The sequence below is a fragment of the Gymnogyps californianus genome, chromosome 18, assembly GCF_018139145.2.
Source record: "Gymnogyps californianus isolate 813 chromosome 18, ASM1813914v2, whole genome shotgun sequence".
NCBI classification, from domain to species: Eukaryota; Metazoa; Chordata; class Aves; order Accipitriformes; family Cathartidae; genus Gymnogyps; species Gymnogyps californianus.
Genome location: NC_059488.1, coordinates 11845100 through 11867848, shown reverse-complemented (window position 1 = coordinate 11867848; position 22749 = coordinate 11845100). Strand labels below are relative to the sequence as shown.

Below are 22749 nucleotides of genomic sequence, written 5' to 3'. Positions count from 1 at the left end.
GAGTTAAGCAATTTATTTTTCGCTAAATCGTAAGTCTGATGCTTATTCAAAAGCAGGCCAGCAATGTCCCAATTCTAAGCTACGTGTCCACCTTTGCATGAATGCTCTTAACTCCAACTATTTGCAGAATTTGTCCTCACATCCCACTATGCTGGCTGTAGGGAGCGAGACCAAGCTCAGCTGTTCCAATCGAGGCTTCTAAGATGCAGGCCCCGCTCCGTTCCGTCGCTGTTTTTATCAGCTGCTACAAGTGCAGCAGCAGCTGCCCCTGGTGAGAGAAGGTTCCGGGAGGCAGAAGCACTCTGCCTCATTCCTGGCGTAACTCCCTACGAGAAAGAGCGCCATGTAATTAAGGCCTGGCACACCCATTCTTGCCCTGGGCAGAAGGTGGGGTTTGTTTCACGCTTTAAAATTCTCTCAATTTTAAATAGCTATAGCATCCCAGTGGACAGAACCAGAACTATAAAGAGAGAGAAACCAAGAGCAGGGTTTTGATCCAAAATGTATTGCACCACAAATTTCATAGTGTTTCATGATACAATCCATATTTACAGCATAGAAGGAAAGAAATCCAAGGGCCATAGAAAGGATTATGTATACCACTGTTCTTATACAAGGGAAAGTGCATTAGCTTTTAAATATATGTATACACACCGTTCTTGCTCTGATATCTAAAGAAAATTCAACACTTTAAGAACTAGTTTATGGTAAGTTGATCCTGTATGAGCTTTGGGATCTTAAACTGAAGTGGTGTTAGTGAACATACAATCTTCAGATTTTATTTTGTCACTCTCTATTCCAGGCGGCCTGTACCGCTCTTCTTATGGTTCAGCAGTAACCTTTCAAGTCAGGATCAGCATAAACCGATTAGTCGTTCAGCAGGCTTCAGCGTGAGCAGAGGGAATCCTGTCCCCTGCTCTCGGGTCCCACAGAAACAGGCCAGGGCAAAGGGACATTCTAAAGACAAAGACCTTAGAGAATAAAATCTTCCCAGAACCAACAGGGTTATCCTGCCCCTGCTTTGTTGCAGTAGAGAAACAATTGATAGAAATCTACTTTTTGATTGTCTATTTTCATATTAGAGCAGAGTTGTACTCTTCCCATAAACTTCCGTATGCTATCATTAAGTGCCATGGATCAAGTTACTAAAGGCTGTGTTTGGAGAAGCTTTAGTGTACTGAAAAAATCCTGTTGGTTTTCTTAACCTCAAATAAATATAACCTAGCTCTGAACTGAGGAGTGTCGCTTGTGCCGCGGTAACAGCTCCGGCGAGAACCTGTGTCTGGGACATGGCTGATTAACAAAAGCGGGGAGGCCAGCGAGGGTATAGATTTGCAGCACGTTTACCGCTCTGGTAACTGACCTCACGTGGAAGGATACTTTCATCTTCACCGCAGCACGAGCGTGCTGTAACTCTAACACTACATCTCGACTGCCACCACCGAGGTCATTCAGACCCCTGTGAGCAAAGTTAACAACCTGAACAGTGACCGTATGCCCACTAGAGGACAGGCTGATTTTCCTGAATATATTTAATAGAAGTATTGTTAGTAACACAAACATCATTGTAAGAGATCTACCAGAACTGCAGCCTGCTCATGGAATTCCATACCTATGTAGTTTTTTGAACATATGTCCCATTTTTAGGAAGTCAGACTTACTGCCGCTTCCCATTTTCATCCAGATTTTGCAGTGGTGTTAGTAACTACGGGCAAAATTGTGCTTCCACTCTGTGAGGCAAGTGCCACCTTGGTCCCCTTTTCTTAAGGGGGAAGGAAAGCAAGCTGCTGGAACCAGATTTATTCATTAAGAGTTGAATTTTGCCCTCAAAACCAAAAACCTCATGAGCAGCATTTCTTTTACCATGTAGTTAGGACACAGTTAACAGCCCACTACATGTTCATAACAGTTTTTAAGCATCAGTATTTGAAGTACGGAACACCACAACCAAAGAGGCGGATGCTGGTTATGAAGATTTGTTGCTAGCAGACTTGGAAGAAAAAAAAATATAAAAATCAAAGTGTTTAGTACCAATATTCTTCACCCTTTGTCACTAGAATTTTTTTTTTTTTTTTTAAATAAAAGGTATTCTCAGTGTGCATTTACAATACCTGGAATTCAGCTTTAAAAATTTAAAATGGTTTACTACCCCTTCTTCCCAATGCTAACAACCTATGGTACAGGCTAATAGATTAGTTTTAAAGGCGACTGAGTATTAGGTACTATAATTAAGACCATTTTAAATATTATTTTTCTTTAAGAAAAGTAAAATCAGACAACTCTAAAGTTGTGCTCTCAAATTAAATCATCATCATCATCAACATGCAGCCTTCAGGACTGCAGGCCAGGATATATGCACCTTAAATTACACAGTGATATGAAAAAATGCGAACTATTAGTTACGTCAGTATAACAAGGCAAGGCAGATTTCTTTTTTTGGTTAAAGCTCCTGCTCCTGTTCTTTGAAAGGCTTTTCAGACCGTCAACAACTCAGTACAGTACTGCCAACATTTCTGTTTTCATTGCTTGCTTTCCACAGCGAGACAAGGAAGCTTTACTGTGCCTGGAGTTCCTCAACTCTAGCACTCCATAACAGAAGCTGGAATCACCATCATAACAGATGCGCGTTAGAAGCTTGAACTGCCAGCACCGGTATTAGTGAGGTTAACGTTACCCTTTGGTGCCAAGAAAACACGGCCGATGAGCACAAGGAGCCGACTTCCATTAAGAGACCATCGAGACAACGGTCCCCGAATCCAACCCAGAAGAGCTGTTTCAGTTTGTAGTGAAAATTTCTCCTTGCACAGTATTAGTTTTGTAAACAGTGTCAAAAGTTCTTGTACAAAATACTGCAATGACAGTGATTAAGACACACCTGAATTAGTGTGTTCAGCATTCTTTTCACAGAAAAAAGTGGCTAGATGCTGACTGCCCATTTTCAGGTTCCCTTAAGGCCACAGTGTCCTTGGGCTCGAGATAGACGGCCGGATACTGCCTCTAGGAGATGGCTTTGACCCAAACCATGACATCTAGGACAGAAAAGCACAATACACATTATGCTAGGTTCACGCTTTTAAGCGGCTGAAGATTTGAAAAAGAAAGAATATGGTACATAGATAGGCATCTCCCCATCACTTGATGGAAAGAACTATTTATAAAACAGAACGCTGCAGCTGCAGACTTCAGACTGAAGAAGTGACGATAGTTTCACACAATCAAATCTGGAAGAAACAGCATCCTTTTTCCCCAAGTGAAGATGACTGAAGATTACACTTACCTATATTCCTTTAACATAATTACAAATTACAAATCTACAGTCATTTAAACACAGTACCTTTAGTCAATCTAGTACTAAACTGTTCCCTGAACACGATGGCGAGGAAATCTCCCTCAGCTGCAATCATACGTACACTGAACATGTCCGGCTTACTGAGTGGGCAGAGATGAATGCAGGACACGGAAGGAACTGAGGCAGCACTCATTTATGAACATTCACTAATAACCACAGAGCCAGGGACACGCAGCAGATCTCATTTTATGCAATGGAAAGGAGAAACAGATCTAGGTGTCATAAGCCCAACGTCAAAACGACAAACCAGGAATTCGGCTTCCTGCTTTTAAACATTTGACTGTACTCCAGCAAGGAGCTCCTAGCTTCCTTCCACAGACTGAGTCCGCTGGGCAAAACTGTGCTGTTACTCCTTCTCCAAAGCACTGGAAAGTTGCCATTTCCCTCACTGAAATGGACAATTTCTGACGTGTATGTCTGTGATTAGCTAACGCTTTAATAATAAATTACGTGTATTATTGTAGCTAACATTTGGAAAAGATACTTTCCATGATCTCCCAGCATCTAAGAATTTTCATTCCATCTGCTGGGAGTCCCGTTAGCGACTACAAGAGGAACAGAACCCTTACCTTGTACTCCAAAGTTTCTTTAAGCATGTTTTCTTCCTCTTGTGAAAAATTCAGTAACACAGATACAGCTTTAATTAGATGGAATGCCTGAAAGAAACCACAGTATTTTGTTGCTTATGATGCTCTCGGGCTCTACATTCTGGGCTACGGTGCAGCACAGTTTTTCTGTAGGTTTGGTCACAGACTTTTTAGTCACAACAGTGAAGAGCAGACCAGCAGCCTTCTGTTATCCCCAGTTCCAAGAGGCTAGGATGGCCTGTATGTTTTTTCTTCTGTTTGTGTTTCCTGGCTTTCTGTTCTTTAACATTGGTTTGCATATTTGGGGGAAAGATGACAAACGGGGAGCCTAGTTAGTTAGAATAGACAAGAAGCTTGGCTCCTGTGGCATCCTAGTTTTTTTAAGCTTTGAAAAGTTGATCAAACCAGCGTGTTGGCAGGAAAGAATCATGCCGGTTTAAATATACACTTAAGTAGATTAACTCTATAGTACTAATATTCTAAATGGGGCACACAATGCAGAGTTAGTAAAGGAGTCAAGCACTCAGGATACCATGGAGCTGCACAATTATTTCTTGATCTTACCCACTGACTTGCGATTAAGCAAAGTATATTGTTGGCGTGACTTTTTTACCTTTAACTTTTTTGACACTATGTGGAGAATGTGAAGGAGCTCCAAATGCACAAGGAATTACCTCTTACAGATCAACAGCAAGTGGTTTGTCTTTTTCTTGGGTTTTTTTGCTGTCTGTCTTAAAGGTACAACCACTCTAATGACATGCTCCATGTGTTAGAGTAGTGCAGAGGGAATGTCTTGTAGCTTCAGATCTTTAACTTCCAGACATAACTACCTCTTAAAAACTCACATTTCCCCTTCATTTAGTTCATCATAATCTGTACTTCCAAACATATCACTGTTAGCTATTTTGTTTCATTGTGCTGAATCAGTCAACAACTTTTTAAGCGTCAAAGTACGGAACTGGCGTAGAAGTGTCCTTAGCAGGTAACAGGTGGCAGTTTCGAGAGAGAGAGACTTAGAAAGAGAAGGTAAGCGTACATCTTTACCTCAGATTCCCGGCAGGACATGAATTTTAGTACAACATGTTTAAGGTATTCAAAGTTTATCTCCCTTGAGTCATTCAAATCAGAGTTGTTCATGACAGTCACAGAAGCATTAGGCACTTCAGAATTTGCTTTTTCACGTACTTCAGGTACCTCACTGTCAGGCCTTATTTTCTAAAAAAAGAAAGAGAGAAGTACATTGTAGACTTTGTCGGCTTGACACTGGGAGAGGATCTGGGTCCAAGATATCTAACACAGAGGGCTTGTATCCACAAGGTGGGTACAACCTGGGCATCAGCAGGACAAGCTTCTCATCCTTCATGGGATCACAGCAGAGAACTGTCTTCCCCTCTCCCTAAACTCTGGGACAGAAGCTAGTTGCTGTTAGCGTTACGTGTACATTCCAAACCAGCATGGAATTGGCTCCGTGGTAGAAACTATCACCTGATAATTTTCTTTTATCACTAACCTGCTCTGTGCCTTTCAAACATGGGCTTTCTCCAAAACAATTTTCAAGCTCAGAACAAAAATAATGATTTTAAAACCTCTGTTAATATTTTTAAAATAGTAGAATTTTTTCTTGGAGAGGAAAACTATTGTAAGAGGGATTAAAGGGGAGCTTTCCCTGGGGCAGAAATCACTCCCATGGTAAAACTTAGCTGAATGGCAGCTAAGTAGCAATCAAACCTCAGTTGTTCACTCTACAGAAATGTATTAAATGCCCAAGATTACCAAACACACGCAGGTCTTCTGTAGCTAAAATTCTCCGTTGCAAGAGCGGAGTGGTGATGGCTACCTGTCACACCATCCATTCAATAAATGATCCAGAATAACGTACTTCTGTAATTTAAGGGTTCACCAATCTGCCTGCAAACACAAGGGAACTGCAGACATCCCTAGTAAATTACGCTCTAGCTAGCAGTCAAGCTTTTGGAATTAGTAGTGCAAGTAAGAGTAAGTGCCAGCTGAAGAGACTGAAAAAACTTAAGCCTTACCAACTCTTTCTGGAGGGTTTTCTTGAGTTCTGTCATTCTTTGTTGTAGCTGCTTTATCATCTGTAAGCACAGCAAAGGATAGTGTTAATACAGTATTCATTGTCAGGACACATTTTGACCCACAGATATCTGGAAAAACCCATGACAAACAACTGTAATGAATGAAACAATCATTAAACAACGTTGACAGCTCTGAAGAAGCAACCTGAATGTCTTGCCTTTCTAGCTGCACACATTAGCAGGCATGTGACAGGATACTTGGGCTTTCATGTGACAGCACAGTAGAAGTGAACTGAATTCACACAAAAGGGCTCTGCAGGAAAGCTGTAAACAGTATCCTTTGGTGCATCCTTCCTCCAAAAGAGATAAGGATTCCTACAATTCTGGCTGCAGTTTTTATCCGCTGTTGCTAGATCCTTGTACAATCCAGAGGAAACAAGATTTACTCACACAATACTGGATTCAAATTGGATCTGCCATTTCGGTAAGCCTGTCCTCCTAAGGCTGCAGCATGGGCAGCACCAATTATTCAGCTTCCTAATTAAAAGGGGAAAGACTAACAGCTGTTTCTGCTGTTCACCTTGTTTTTCTCAGCAATTTGCTGTTCCAGCTCTCTGTTATCCTTCTGAAGTTGAATGACGTCTGCAGCTGCTACCTCTCCATTCTGTTCCGCTGCACGGTCTTCTGGAGAATGGAAATGCGTATCGTTCAAGGCTCTCGTCGATTCCTCTAGTTCTGAAACCTATAAAAATGAAGAGTGAACCGGAGAGATATGACATTTGCAGCCCACGAACACTCCCCAGGGAGAAAGCTAGACTTCTTTTTGGTTGCTGTTATTGGGGGGTGGTGGTAGTTGCTTTTTTAAACCAGAAAGCATTAGTGGCCATCTAGTTGGCTACATTTCTCAGTGGCCTGCTTATTACTTTTGGGACTCTGTCTCATTGGCTTCATAATGTTTCTCTTGAGACATTTTATGAGTCAAATAAAATAAGGGGTTGTCTTTCATAAACCAGTCACAGATCTGACAGGAAACAGCTTTCTTTAGGAAGACAGGGAGCAACAAATAATGGTGGCCTACACTGCTGGTGTTTCAGGTCACGAGCAAGTTGTCCCAGTAAACAGCTCCAAGCATTTCACCAGGCATGACAGAACTGGGGGTCTCCTGCATAGCTGCTTATTTTCCTCAGAAGTCTGAACAGATCAGATTCACAACTGCACTTACATTTTTCTCACGTTCTCTGACCAACAGGCACTCCTGTATCTGCAACTTCAGTTCATCAATTTCCTTTCTTGCCGTTTCTTCCTTCTCCACTGCTCGGCTGTTACTCACTTCTATGTCAGATTGCAACTGATGCATTTGCAGCAAGAGAGCTTCATGATCTGAGAAAAGAGAGACCTGCTCAGTATCAGTCTACTGAATCAAATGGGAGTTTCTAATTATTTTTCTTAAACGAAGCGAGTTACAGTGACAGTAAATCCTGATCTTTTTGCCTTGCTCTGTCGTAAAGACAGAAAGACGATGGAATTTAAGCCACCCAAGCTCACATGCACATTTTTGCAAAGGAGCAGCCTAACTGTCTGAAAGTCAGGGTGATTTTAATAGTTAACAACATAATTATCAATTAGACCTGCTCTAAAACACCCCCATCAAAAGTCTGTGTGACTTATGCTGTGACTGCACAGGAACACTTGGGGCTGAGCTGCGAGCACAAATGGCTACCTGGCACAAACGGCTACTGACACACGGCTAGCCAACGGACTGGTGCAACAAGAGGCTACAGTTTTGTTCCCTTTATAAATAATGGCAACACACAAGAGAAACACGGTGGGGTTAGGAACTGAATGAAGATGACTGCACTTCATTTTTTAGTGTGACTGTAGAATATCAGTTTGCAGCTGCTCTTTAAGAATGGAAATAATCTTTCAAGCAAGTGCAGTTTTTAAAGTGGTGCAATGAAGTAGCAGTTTGTGATCTGTATCATTTATTTCACATTTTGCGCAAAACAATCAATTACAAAGATCACAGCAAGATTTGTTATTTTATGGTGTATAAACATAAGACTTTGATTTTAAAAAGTGGTTTTGTTTTTAAGGATGCAGTAGAGAGACTGTCCAATTGTTACTGAAGGATACAAGATTTTGAAAGTTCTAGTAGACTGTAATAAGTCTAGATTTCTCTTCCATATTTAATCTATCAGGCAAGCCCAGAACTAGAGACTGTACTTAGATAAAGCTGTCTGGGATACAGTAGACTCGTTTGGTCTAACCTTGATTGAGTTGGTTTAGTTCTTCCTTCTGTTTTAGAAGCATATCACATTTTTCATCAATCAGTTGGTCTTTTTCCTTTATTAAGGAAGCCAGATGTGAAACCTTCAAAGCAGGCAAACAAACAAACAGAAGTCATTAAAGATATAAAACTAGAAGAGGGCACTGAGAGATTTCAACATACCTCAGAGGTTCAGAATTTATTTTTTGTGTGGGAAGGACTGGAGAAGAATTCTTGTATCAGTGACAAAGGCAAGGGCAGCCTGAGCTCTGTGCTAGGCAATACACCACCTTGAAGAAGCGGTTTGTGCAGCATTAGTGGTACAGATAATGCAATGTGGATGCCTGTGATCTATCCAGAGACTCACAGAAGGCATCACCTCTACAATGCTGACCTCATTAAAAAGCACTGAAGTCAATGTGCTATAAGAGCTAAAACACACTTTGCTTCTGATAAACCCTGTGCCACAATCACAGATTGCCTCATAACCAGCAGGTGGCAGCTGTAAAACAGCCCCTGAGCAACACCAACCATCGCCTTACACCCCTTCTACATACAGCCGGACCAAGCAAGCACAGACCTACAGCAGTCCCAGAAGAATAAAGAAACCAGAGGACGGGACTAAATTCAGTCAAACTTGCTGAGCTGGCAGTTCCTAGCTTAAGCAAACACAAGCTCACATTATCCACTGTGACCACTTTTAATAAAAGAGCAGCAAAACAAGACTACCTAGAATTTACATCCAGTTACTGGATACAACCTCCTCCCTAGGAAGAAATTTACAGTTTTACAACTGCTGTGCTTCAGAGGGGCAAAGATGTGATCTAAGCGCTGAAAGGAACAACAACAGAATGAATAGGTTTCTTCAAAACAAACTGCCAACTAGTCAATGGCTCAGGATGGCTGGCCCACTGGGACTATGCACCATCTTACAGATTTAAAGGGCTCTGAAATATCGATCACCTTCATCCTCAGCAAATGTATTCACTTGCTACTACCTGCTCTTCCCCTCAGTTGTTCATATTCAACTGCCACAACTTGCCATAACTCTTGAGCCTACAAACTTACGAATATCCTTAACTTTGCAGTCAGCAGCATTTTACATTCTTCCAACGGAATAGCTCACCTAAGCCGCTTGCATTCTTGTGCAGGCATTTACATAGACACCCTTAAGTTTCAAGTTTACTGAGGCAACCACTGCTGTCTTGCATGCTGAGGATATGATTCTGATTAATGTTCCTGACTGTTACGATAATTAAGTCCAAATCTAGTCTGGTCTGTGAAAGGTGGGGAGCACCCGAACATATTTTAGGCTGTTAGTATTAACCAACCTGCTGTTGTAAATTCTCTCTCTGTTTTCGCGTTTCTTCCAATGCTTTGGCAATTTCAACGCTGACAGTCTCTCTGCTGCTCAATTCATTCTGCAAATCAAAAGTAATTCAGAGGTTACTTGAGACAACTAAAATCAAGTCAGTCTCTCATCTTTAAACCCAAATCCATTAGCAACTAGAATGTATGGGTGTTCTGACACACCATGATTTACGCTTCCAAATTAGAGTTTTGTTTTACTGCACTGCTATCTGCACATGCAGAGCAACACAGAACTGATGTAAGAGGCCAAACGTATCCAACACTCAAAAGATCTTTAGCTTGAAGTCTCTGTTACAAATAAGTAGCTCCTTCCTACAACTGATCTTTATTCCAATTGTGCATCCAAGAGCAGCTATACAGAAAAAACTTTCAACAATCTAAAGTTACAGTGAAAAGACTGAGTATAAGCTGTAAATACCTGTAAACACCAAATTAAGTTTTTAATTTTGTTTTGAATGCTATGAGTGGAATTTGATGTTGAACTATTCTGTATTCATTACTGCTAACAGGATTTAAAAGCTCTTCATGCCTGACAATATGGGAATGTATTATTTCTGCCTGATTTAGGCAGACCCAAGCATTCTGTTTCAGAAAAGGATCAGCCATTTGTAATGCTCCTCAAATGCATTTCTACTGAGTACCAATGATTTACAGCTGTAAGTACACGCAACCTGAATGTAATGTGACTCCAAGTACTGAGAATGTAACACACTTCACCGTTAACTGTTTCTCAAACTCGGCTCTGTATTTAACCAACGCCACTAACTAATTAAGCCCTTACCTGTAGTCTGTTCAATTCAGACTCTTGTTTTTTTAAAGAACTCTCAAACTCTTCTCTGCTTCCAGTAAGATTTTCATTTTCCTTTTCCAACTGGCTCTGTAAAATAAAGATTACTTAAATACTAAGTACAATTATTCTAATTCTTTGTTTAAACGATTAAACACATCAAATGCTTTGTTCACATTTAGTTTCTCAAAGTATGAGATCTTCTATTATAATGCTAGGAGTGCTGAATAAGAACATTCAGACAACATGCAAGGTCTACAAGCTGTGTTAAAATCATTTTGTGAAGACTCACATGGCCCACTGAACAGTTTCTGTACTTACGATCTTGTGCTGAGTAGCTGTTTTATCAAATTCCCAAGCTGTTTCAAGAGCAGCAATTTGAGACTCCAGCTCAGTAACTTTCTGATCGTACCGATGCTTCTCACTTAAAATCTGTTGCTGTAGTTTACTTCTTTCATCCACTAGATCAGTTTGCTTAAGAGAAATAAAGAACACTACGTTAATAAAATGGTATTTTGAAGCTCTGACAAGAATCGGACACCATTCCATGAGACACATACTCAAACTGAAGCAACACTATTCCTTTGGCAGCAGCATCATCATGTACTCATATACAGACACTAGTTTAGGAGACAGAGAGCAAGAAAACACTTGAGTAACAAAACAAACACAGAGAAGTGAGTGTCTCTGGAGATGCTGAAGACTGATCTGCTACTGGTCAGTGAAACATCATGCAGATACTCACCAACTTCTGGATCTTCAGATCCTGCTCAGCAGCTGCTGCTTTGCTCTTTTTCAGCGCTTCTGTTGCAACTTGTAGTTTTTGTTCCAGTTCTTTATTCTAAAATATAACCATACATTAAATTCCTTACCCATTGGCATCTACGTTATTAGAAAAAATGTACAGAATGTGGGATGACCCACTAGGGGAAGGTAAACATTAAAACCACAAAACCACATAGTTCAGAGAGACTGCCTACTTGACAGATGCCGCTTTTAAAAACTCTTCACCACATCACTACCCCCAGCAATGCTTGCGCTTCAGCTATTTGTTTCTTAGGATAGGGAAGATATGCATGAAATCTCTAACTTCATAACCTCTAGGCCCTTCTCCACCACTGAAGGTGGGGAGATGACCAGAGACATTGATCAGTTAGACTTTCCTTTCAAGACTAAATGTGACATGCAGTCTCATCTTTGGCTGAGAGCACAAGTGCAGTGAGGGAAGGAGATATAGCGCATAAAGAGGCTGGAAACAGTGGGAATTTGTAGTGAAATAAAATAATACCTGTGTTTCCCACCGGTTCACAGTCTCAGTGTGATGTGTTCTGTCTGTTAGTACCTGCTGCCTGGTTTCATCCAGTTTCTGCTCAAGAGTAGCTTTCTGAAGAGTACATTGAGATGAAGAACAGGAGGAAGGATGGACAAAGAGGTAAGGTTTTTTTCTTAATTAGGACTTTTCTTTTTATTTCATTAATAAGGTCAAACTAAAATGGAACAGTTATTTTGACATGCAATACAGCTTTGCTCTTGGGAACCAGCAAGTTTGGTGCTACTGTATCAGGCCTCCATAGATCATGTTGCCCTGGGGCTGATATCATTAATATTAAGAACGGGAAATTCACTGGCATCCTGTCGTGATCCAGATGGAAACTCCAGTCAGCAGCTACGTCAATTTTCTAACCCAGGCCAAGTTTAAGGGATTAAAAAAAAATTTTTTTTTTTTGAAAGCTTAACTTCTCCTGCATCACAGCAAATACACAAAGAAGGCAAAACTTTTGCTAGTTATGGTAGTTACTTTCCAAAATGTTTTACTACCCCTACATGGACTTCAAACTGGCTCGCATTCACTAAGCCAAGTTCTTTTATCATAGCAACATCGAGTTGATGTGTCTTGTAGGCAAGCCTGACCAAGGAAGAGCATACCTTCCCTTGCCTCCCCAAGACCCAGCTGGGGAAGCATTGCTCCAAGCTGACTCTGAACAGGAGCATCAGTGCTTGAGCAAGAGATCGAGAAGTAATGAGAGAAAGGGCATTAACTGAAGCTAAGTTCTTTCTGTTTTCAGCTCAAGCTTTCAATATGCACCATTCTGTTTGTACACCTATGTGCAAAAACAGTTCCCCTCCCTGCCCCAACGCTTTGCAAGTCATGATAATAGAAGACGAAGAACAAGGAAAAGTGTTCACTGTTCTCTGCAAGGATTAACCACTAAAACTCTCAAGTTGTTCTACCTCCTGTGGGGATGTTAAAAAGCTGCTCTTTTGCTTCTAAGCAGTCAGATGCATTGCCTAAACAGACAATGCAGAAAGACGAATAAAGACATCTGTGCAATATCTACACGAACAGGCTGAAGGTAGTCACCCACACAATCCTGTCCAGCATAGGCAGCGTGCCAATATACACTGGACACACGTGCCTGCATTACATCATATATTCTTTCCATGTGTGAGAAATAATGTATGTCCTAAAAAAAAAAAAAAAATCTCACTAAGATTGCACTTTTAAGCCGTCTATAAATGTATAATTACCTCTTTGAGTAGCTCCTGCACATGTTCATCCCCTGAAAGATTTCTTTCTAGCTTTTTTTCCAAGGAAGACACTTTTTCCTGCAGCTGTTCAGTAAGTTTATTTCTCTCAGCAAATTCAAAAGTCATCTGTGAGAACAAGAAATCACAGAATCTTTCAGCTAATCCATTGTGGTTTGATTTTAAAGAGTGCCATTAGAAAGAGAAAACTCCTACTTGAAAAGACAATATGATCCTAGAACACTCTGTAGACAACAAATGTCAAACTCACAGCGCGTTACCCAAATGTACACCTTTACAGCAGCCAACAGCACATGCATCTGAAAACACTTAACCTTTTGCTTGTGTTGTTCATATTCCACCTTCAGAGATTCATGCTCCACCTGTAACATTTCCAGTCTCTTCTCACAACCAGAACCAGCAATTCGAGCCTAAAAATTTTGAGAAATTACTTGCTTTGAAACTTAGATTTCCAAAAACACATAACTGATATCTAATCTAACTTCTGCCAACAAGGAGCTCTTTGAATCAAATCTCACTTAACTCAAACTTACATTTTGCAAGTCTACAGAAAGCTGCCGAATGACAGTTTGTAGCTCCTGTTCTCTTAACTCCAGAGCAGTGATCTTATTTTCTGCATTTGTCTCAGCTGTCATTAGTTCATCTCTTCACAGAAAGAGAATAAAAAAAAGTGACATACCGTTCCAGAAAAATAATCTTTAGCAGATAATTCTGCTGCTTATGAAAATGGACTAAGCAACAACAAGATTTTCTTGTCCTAAAACCAGCCACTGCTTGATTATACATTTTCCAAAAAAAAGTGACAGTTAAGCATTCAGACTATCAAAAAATGAAATCATAACAAGCTTACAAAACCCTAAACAAGTACTATTTTAATTGGCTTGAAAAGAAATATAAACTTGGCGTTTACATCCACATCGGCATACCAGAAGCAATTATTCAGTCAGCTCATTACATATATAAACTCTTCCAAAAAGACAGAGCTGGGCATGAAGTAAAAGGATAGGGGAAATGCATACACTGCTCCTCATGAAACACCACATCCATACCTCCGTGCCTCTAGCTCCAAGAACTGCTGCTGCAACTCTTGAAGGTCTTTCCTTAGGCCTGATGACTCGTTGCTTGCATCCTGAAGCACCTCTTTAGTGTGGGTTAGTTCTTGAGTGCACACCTCTAGTTCCTGCTCTGTTTTGCTCAGAGATTCTTCCTTTTTCAAAAGCTGAATATTAGAACGTTATCTTTGACAATACAGATGACCCAGTAACACTGATAAAGCCTTCTCTTTGAAACTTGTCTTTTTTATTAAGTTATGAGCTGAACTAAATGAGATAATAAATAACTCCCAGAAAAGTCAGTACTGAAATAAACTACGTAATATTGTATGCATGTACCTACTGTTAGGATTTTGACACTGACCAAGACTGTACACAAACATAAAGGCTAAAAAAATAAATGCAGAGCTACCACTAACTCAGTATTGTAACAGAAATTTTAGGAAAGAAAAAGTTTAAAATAATCTTACCATGTGTTTAATTTTGGCAATTTCCTGCTGTTGAAAGCCCTCCAGTTCATCAATTTCATCTCTTTTTTGAAAAAGGTTCAAACTCTGCTCCCTCATTTCTTGTAACTGTGTTTCAAGCACTTTTTTTTCCTGATAAACCAACAAAAACAAAAGGAATCCAATATCTGTATGCTCATTTCAAGTCAATGGGAGTTTAGATAAACTCTCTGGGAAAGGAATCTTGTCTTGCAGCCAGAAGGCTCTCTGATGGTGCTACATGTAGAACCAGAAACTCTTCCACATTCATGTCGCAGTACGCAATGTGGAGCAAATTACCGAACTTCAAAAACCTCAGAGAAAGTCCTTATTCATTACAATGCAGCCAATGATCACCTAACTGGACTCTTAAAAATGGACAGCAAACAGTAGCACGTTTAATGTCTTCGTAATCAGACATACTTTAAAATAGACTAAGCTAAACAGCTGGAACAACTACAAAACTGAAATCCTGTATTAAAAAAATCCCTACCGAATAGTTTCATTTATTTTATGAAACAGATGACCTACTGCAAGACCTCAGACGAAGTCACTACCTCCTTCTGCATCCCAGCTGCCTCCTCTGTAATAAAGGAAACTATTGTTGCACCTTACAGAAGCACATCTTTCTCATCGCGACCCATCATTCTTTACTTCCCCACTGAAAAATAATTCCAGAAATATCTCCTGAAGCATTGGGGCTGGTAACAAAAGAAAATGTTTGGCCTCTCCCACTGAACAAAGATCAAATAATAAAAAGGGCTGAACAGAGTTGAGCTGTAGGAAGTGTGCAGGCTGGTGTTTACAAATACACACACAGAGACACATTAAAAAAAAAAAAAAACCAAAACAAAAAACCAAAGGTTAATTACCTTTTCAACTTGACCCAGTTTTTCCATCCACTCCTGAACAAGAAAGAAAGGAAGAAAAAAAAAAAAATCAAAATCAATTTGTAGACTTTCAAGGATAGCAATTATGGTTAAAAAAAAAAAAGAATTTGTATCGTTAACAGAGATACTAAGTTGTGGTAATGATTAAAAAAACAATCAGCAAAAGAAAAGTAACAGCTAGTGTTTTAACATATAAAGGCTGAGGAATCATTTATGCTACCTGAATACATAAGCTTTATGCAAGTAAAATAAAATAAAGTGACAAGAGGTCTACTGCAATTGAATCTTACCAAACACAAGTGCAAGCTTAACCTTCCATTAGAAACTGTTGTGGGCTCTTTTTAAAAACAGTAAGAACAGTCAGAACAATGACAAGTCCTACGCCCTTGCTAGCATTTGAACTTAATACTCCCTTCTTTCCTCACCATTGGCACGCTAAGCATACACAATGCCAAACCACCATGGCGGCATTTGCTTAAAACATCAAGGTCATGCACTCAGATCTCCACAGAGAGTCAAAAGTTGAGTTGTTCAAGCTCTGTTACCTGGTCCTTTTTTTCTAAGGCCAAAGCCATTCCTTCAGCCATCTTGGCTCGACTGGCCTGGTGAGCTTCATTCTGCTCCTGAAACTTCCTCATGGAGGCTATCAACAGAGAATCACCAGCTATATTAAAAACTCATCTTTTAAAATTGCTTCTCAATTTTCTCTAAGTTATTTATAACCTTAAAGAGCTTCTTCTGCAAGTAATTAGCCCCATCTTGACTCTCTAGCACTAACGCTGTGCCACTTATTACCTCACACTGCTTGCACATTGGACAAATGCCAGAAATACTGTTCCTCACTGGATCATAACAAAGCTGTAGGTTTCAAAAAGGTCTCTCCTGCACGTTAGCCCCAAATTTGGCAAAAGGAGTATAACAACAACTTCGTTCAACAGCCAACATACTACTGCTGCTTTTTATGCTGTAAATAAGGCAAGAACTTGTGTTCTAATTCTTCGCAACCTAGAGATGCACAGTTTGAAAGGAAATGATTAAAACATCTGTACATCAAACCCGTTTCCTTCCAACCATAACAATTTTCAACTTCAAAAAAAAAAACCCAACAAAAAGGAAAAAGAAAAGTACGTACAATCCTGATGCTTTTCTAATGCATTTTCAAGCTTCTCTTTTATCTTCTGCAAGTTTCGGATCTGATCAGCATAATCTTGTGTGAGGAGGGAGAAGCACAGACCAGGAATGAACAGACATTGGGGAAGGAAATTTTTAGGGGGGGAAAAACAAAAAAGAAAAAAAAAAGAAAAAAGGATGAGTGGAAAATGACGATGATTTTCTCAATCAGAAAATCATTCCTGCTGAGGAAAACTTGGGTGATCACAACAATGAACACAAGCAAATAGTTCTGTACTGTCCATAGGGTAAATGGTTGGCACAAACAGGAGGATCTGTCCTAGGTGTGCTACTTACACAAAAAAGGGCAGTACCAGAGAATGAAGAACTATCCCCACTTGTTACTTCATTCAAGAACAGTGATCTATTTAGCTCTGTTTCGGAAAGGTTTCTCTCATTGGAGGATGCGAGGCTGGGGCAGTTCACAGACGCTTGCATCCTTGTTCCATACTGCTCGGTGTTCAAGTCACACCGTTTCTCTGAGGCTGAGCCCTGACTGGTGCTCCTACTCGGCTAACAATCTCGCACTCTGACCGCTACCGTGCCTACCGAGCAGAACTGACCAGGAAGCAGATATAAAAAAACCAAAACAAAATACACACACACCTTGGAGAAGTTTATGTACAATGGAAAGGAGGCTTTACTGATTGGGCTGCTTGCACGAGTCGCTTGATACTTAGAGCCTCCCTCTCCGGTACTAAGCCCCAGCCAGCACTTTTAAGTTTACCTTATGCAAACAGGTGAACGCTTTGCCCTTTCAAACTGCAATGTGAAATCATTTTTGAATCCTATATTTTCCTGAACTGAACAGGAGCCTCATAAGTCTCCCGAATAAATTAAAATAATCCTGAGCTGGCTATAACCTTTCCTTATTTTCCAAGGCCTTCTGTGAGCTTTGGGAAGCAGGAGCATAACACAGTTTAGCCTAGTCTCTGATCCACTCCATACAACAGGGATGAAAAGCAGTGTCAGAGCAGAGCCCTTACTGCAGCTTTACAGAACAAGGTATTATCTTAGAAAGAAAAAAAGCCTCACGACTGTTTTATGTTGAATCCTTTGCTTTTTCTTCATTTCAAAGTTCACTTCCTTAAGGATCGCACTGTGTTACTATCAACATCAGAAAGCTTCGATCCTCAGAGAAACAAACCATTACGTATGTAGAATAAGTACAATAAAAGTGGGGAAAGACACTATTTGAAGCATGGGGACAGAAAGCTATCCCAGCTATTCAAAAGAATCATATAAATGCATCGTGAAATCAGCAGAAGAGAGTCAGTCATCTTCATAAAAAATCGGTTATACTGGATGCTACCTAGATGACAATCAACAGGGTTGTTACAAATCAATTTTCAAAAAAACCTAAACCCATGTATTTTTAACAAATTAAAGCACTTAAGTTCAAAGGAAAATATTTCCTAAAGTAATAGGGTTTTATATGTATCAAGACACATACCAGACAGCTTGACCTCTAGTTTTCTTATTTGTTCATTTCTTCTGAACAACTGGGATGAAAGATCCTCTCTAGAGCTGCTTCCATCAGAAGCCTTGGTAGAAAAACAACATTCATGTAACTTACAAAATTCAGAAAAAGTGATCCTACCACATACTAACTCTATGATAATAAACACTGTGCCACCTAGGAAAACCTTCAGTTTTTCACATAAAGGGGAAGTTGTACTAGCACAGCAGAATGCGTACAAAATGCTGAAGAAGAAAAACAGTAAGGGCTTAAACAGTCAGCTCTGCAACGCTGGCCTGTTCCATGAAATACAATGCTTTTACAAGAAGCTACAGCTGAAAACCATTGTTCAAACTGATCACTGAGGAGATGGCATAATAGAACGACTAAGGGGGGGCGGGGGGGAAATCAGGCCCTACAGTACAGGCTTCAGGATGGGTCAAAGCAAAAGTCTTCTGAAAAACTAAGTACAAAAGAAACGGTAACGCTCGTCACGTGGGATAAGCTCGCTTAAGCACTAATGCGGTAGTCTTTCCATGCAATGGTCTCGCCATGCAAAATCCACTGCATAACTGACTTATGATTCTCTATGGGGTTTTTTGCTCCACAAAAATCAATTAAGAGCAGTTAAATGAATATTGCTAAAACAACTAATTCTTGGAGGTTTTCTGAAAACCACTCAAGACTTCAGCTACCATCATTATTTGTCTTCTGTTCTCTAAACTCGCAAGACGGTGAATGAAATTTCCACATGAGAATTTGTTAAGTGCAAAAAAATTTCAGAAAAACACAAGACTAATATATTTCCATTGTAAAATGTATTTAAACATTAGGAGCTCCAACTTTCTGCTTAACAGAACTGGAATTTCAGCTGAGCTTCAGAAAAAAATGAGTTAAAACTCAACCGTGCAAATAACTTCTCCATTTTGCAGACAGCAGAACAGAACGATAAAGCGACCTGCTGCAATACAGCGGGTACTGTTGGCTCCAACAGTGGTGTGACACTGTGTCTTAATCCGGGTTTTCAAAAATATGATCGCCAACAAGGGGCAGAGGTGCCAAAGCATTACAGGGTTTCATTTAACCCATACGCTCCTGGAATTATACTGCTTGCTTAAACAATGCTTTATAATGAAAGAGAGTTTAAATCACACATAGGAGGAACTACAATAGTTTTGAGTGCGACAAAAGTGCATACGTGTTCTTGGCAGTGACATAAACAACATGCTTGAGTAGGAAAAGTACCAGGAAGCCAAGAGGTAAACACAGGTCCACAGCAAGGTGATAGCTAACCAGTATCTAGCTTGCTTTCCTACTGCTTCAGTAATTAGTTTTACAAACAGGTACCTTACACGTTACTACAGCTTTATTCAATATTTTATGTCTGTTTAACAATGTTCTGTATTGAAATGGCTTTGTAACTCATGTTTACATGGGAATATAAACCTCCTGGTAACTACTATGGTCAACATACAAACATTTTCTCTTCAGTATTTAAGTTTATTCAAGCTAATGATTCATTTATGCATTAAGACGTACCCCTACAAAGACACCACAATACATATTCAACTCATACACTAGACTTAAAATGGTTGTCTGTGAAGCCACAATGGAAACGGTGTAAGAGAAATCAAAATTCAAAGCAAGGCGTAACTTACAAAGTCATCTCCGGAGTCTGCTCCCATGGACGTAATTGACTCCTTACTGACAGACCTGGGTATCCTGGCAGCTCCTCCTGGTCTGGGAGCAATAGCTGCCTCTTCTGCTATCTTCTTCTTCAATTTTGCAAACATTTTACTGCTCTATAGCACGGAAATATCCAGGTACTTTGAAAAGCCACTACCTCCAATATGTTTAATACACTGACACTCTGTTTAAAGCTTCCAGGTGCCGAGATTTAATTTTGTGCCTCATCCACTGTTTTATTGCATTTCTAGTTCCACTAAAGCCTTCATAGCCTAACAGTACCTGCAAATTAAAGGGATATGGTTTCCACACTATAAATATCTACCCATATTAAACATTTAAAGATAACTAAATGCCTCTTAATATCACAGCCGTTGTAATACGCTAAGAAAAAAGTCACGCAGAGCAGAACCCTTTAAAAAAAAACCCAAACAAACCCAAACCTGACAGTGTTCAGCGGCACGGCTGGCCCCCGCCGGGACGGGCAGCGGCCGGGGCCGGCGTCCGTTGCGTGAGCGGTCTGCGGGCGGGCGGGCGGCTCTCCGCAGCTCGGCCCCCACCCAAAGGCGACGGAAGCTCGGGGCTGGTCCGTCCCCAGCAGGCCGGTCCCCGGCGGCTGCTGCTGCCTTGCTCTGAGGCAGCCGAAGACCCGCCGCCGCTCACCCGCGGCCCCCGGCCGAGCGCTGCGGCCCGGCCCCTCCACCCCCCCCCCTCCCGCCCCAGTCCCCCAGCCCAGCTCCGCGGCCCTCCCCGCCGACCCCAGGCCGCCTCCGCCGCACCAGCCCCCCTCGCACCCTCACCGCCCATGGCCCGGCCTGGCCTCGCCGCCACCACCGGGACCCCCGGGGCCGCCACCGCTTCCCCTGGCGACACTGACCCGGAAGCGCCGCGCGGGCCGGAAGCAGCGCGGGCCGTTGCGCAGGCGCGGTGCGCAGGGCCCGAGCCCCGAGCCCCGAGCCCGCTCCTTCCTCCCGCCCGCCGCCGCGCCCCGGAGCAGCCGCCTCGTGACAAGCGTTTGCCAACAGTTTATTAATAGTCAATTCCTTCGACACGGCCGGGAGGGCAGGGTGGTTCTGACAGGAGCCGAAGGATACATGTGAGGGAACACGAACAGCGCCCGGCGAACGGCAGAGCCCTCCCGCCGCGGGGGGGGGGGGGGGGGGGGGGGGGGGGGGGGGCGGGGAGCAGCGCCCGCCGCCCCCGGCACCCCGACATACACAGCGAGAGGAACAACGAACGGCTCGTACACAGCAACACCGGAGAAATACTGGGGAAGCGAGTGGCCGCCGACGGAAACAAAAGCGTACAGGAATCTGCTCGAAAGTCACTGGAAAAAAAAAGGCTTAAAACGCGGTCACGGCAGCAGCAGGCAGGGCTTGCGTTCCGGTTGTTACTAGTGCAAAGCAAGGCGGGAAGTGAGGTGTTCGTTTCTGAAACGGAGCAACAGCAGTTCTCATTTTAATCTCAGCTTTTACTTTTCCCCGACGTTTCCAGCAGTAATACAAGCATACTTCTTTCCTCCCACAGACACCGAGAACAATGGCAGAATAGCTTCTGGTATTACAGTGCTTTGGTGATTTACACATCCCTTGCAAAAAAAGTCTTATTTGCTCCAAAAAAGTTTATTTATATATTTCTATATATTTTAAGTAAAATATCTGTTTTTACCAAAATATGATATACAGGCACATGGCTGTAAAATAACTTTAAACCCATTCACTATAAAATTACTTTCGGTAATAAATCATCTGATTCTCAGAGAGGCAGAACACTCCTTTTACCTCTGCAGGTGGACTGTCTGAGGCACAGTTCCTCTCTACGTTTCCAGAACGCTCCCTCCCTCTCCCACCTGCCTTCCCCTTCTCCTCACTGAACCCTGGCCAGGGCAGAAGCAACTTGTGCTTTTTAGCCTGCATGAGGCAGAATCCCGCTCCTAACAAGTCATTTACAACTGAGAAGTGATAATAAACATGTGCCAAAAGAAATCTGCAAAGAAATGGGGCAGATACTCAACAAGAGGCTTTTATTCTCGAAGGAACAGCTGCTGCTGTTAGATCTGGGAAGATCCGCACTGCTCAGGGGGCTCCTTCGGGCCAGCAAGCTGCATTGAAGTCTGCTCTCAACGTGAATGAAACTAGGATCTTTACAAGCAAGACATCTATGCAGGCATCTGGGCAACCGGCACATTAATAAGTCAGTAGGAATTCAGAGACACTCTTTAATCCCCTGAAAGATCTGTCAAATTCAGAAATCTTGAACTATATCTCCTCTGTCTTGGCAGAGTAATGGTTGGGGGGGGGAAGTGGCTTACTTTCACTCCTAAATATAAAGCAGATATGTGTGTCTGATGTGTTCCTCCCCTGCTGTATTTGTGGACATCCGGATCTTCAAAGCACTTGCAATACATTTGGTCACAGAAACAGTATTGCTCTAAAAGTCTAAGATATTAAAAACGTAAGCGAGCCACCTCAGAAGTGAGTCATCTCTGCTCTGGAGATCTTTGCCCCTGTCCTCTGTGCCAGTATCCCTCACACGGAGGCTGACTGCACTAGTCTAATGTTACTGACTTGCACAGAGCGGCTTTCAGCTCTGTATATTAGATTTTTTCCCCTTGTTTGTAAGATTACTCTTGCTGTTACTGCCTGCAGAGCTCCCTCAGTCCCAAGAGCAGCAGCAGCCACCACAGATCAGCTACCGACACTAAGCAGCCACTTAACAGGCAGGACTAAAGGAGGGCTCTGCCACTGCTATCATTGCTGATCTGTCGTCAGAACAGTTAGTGAAGAATCTAACGTAGCTAAAGCTTTTACAAAAGAAGCCTCAAGACAAAAAGGTTGTTCAGACAGATTCCAAGCTTTTTAGTTTTCAGGAAAAAGCAGACTTGAAGCACAGCATGGAGTTACAGCACAAGGAAGGCGGTGGGGCAGGGGAGGTGCTTCACAACAGCATGCCAGGGATGAATCTTGGAGCGGCACTTTCATCCCGTCCTTAGAGGAGAAGCCTGACCAGAGCTACTGAAGGTGTAGCTTTTGAAGATGATTCTTTGAAGCCTAATTTCCTGTCC

General features: G+C 41.7%; 1 protein-coding gene across 2 annotated transcripts; it reads right to left on the bottom strand.

Annotated features, from left to right (window-relative positions):
- Window positions 1-492: 492 nt before the first annotated feature.
- On the bottom strand, window positions 493-20519 carry GOLGA1 (golgin A1). Of its 2 annotated transcripts, none has more exons than XM_050908048.1 (23): window positions 20486-20519; window positions 19658-19967; window positions 17994-18084; window positions 16503-16577; window positions 15916-16013; window positions 15353-15385; window positions 14466-14594; window positions 13993-14162; window positions 13477-13588; window positions 13258-13353; window positions 12926-13051; window positions 11685-11780; window positions 11142-11237; window positions 10718-10870; window positions 10391-10486; window positions 9570-9659; window positions 8240-8342; window positions 7195-7352; window positions 6553-6714; window positions 5973-6032; window positions 4981-5151; window positions 3919-4005; window positions 493-3029 (listed from the first exon to the last, which is right to left on the bottom strand). In XM_050908048.1, the coding sequence occupies exons 2-23, from the start codon at window positions 19790-19792 to the stop codon at window positions 2949-2951; spliced, it is 2418 nt and encodes an 805-aa protein (XP_050764005.1). In that variant the 5' UTR covers window positions 19793-19967; window positions 20486-20519; the 3' UTR covers window positions 493-2948. The 2 variants fall into 2 exon arrangements, with proteins under 2 accessions (XP_050764005.1, XP_050764006.1); XM_050908049.1 differs by having other exon boundaries at window positions 13993-14150.
- Between the last annotated feature and the right edge of the window lie 2230 nt (window positions 20520-22749).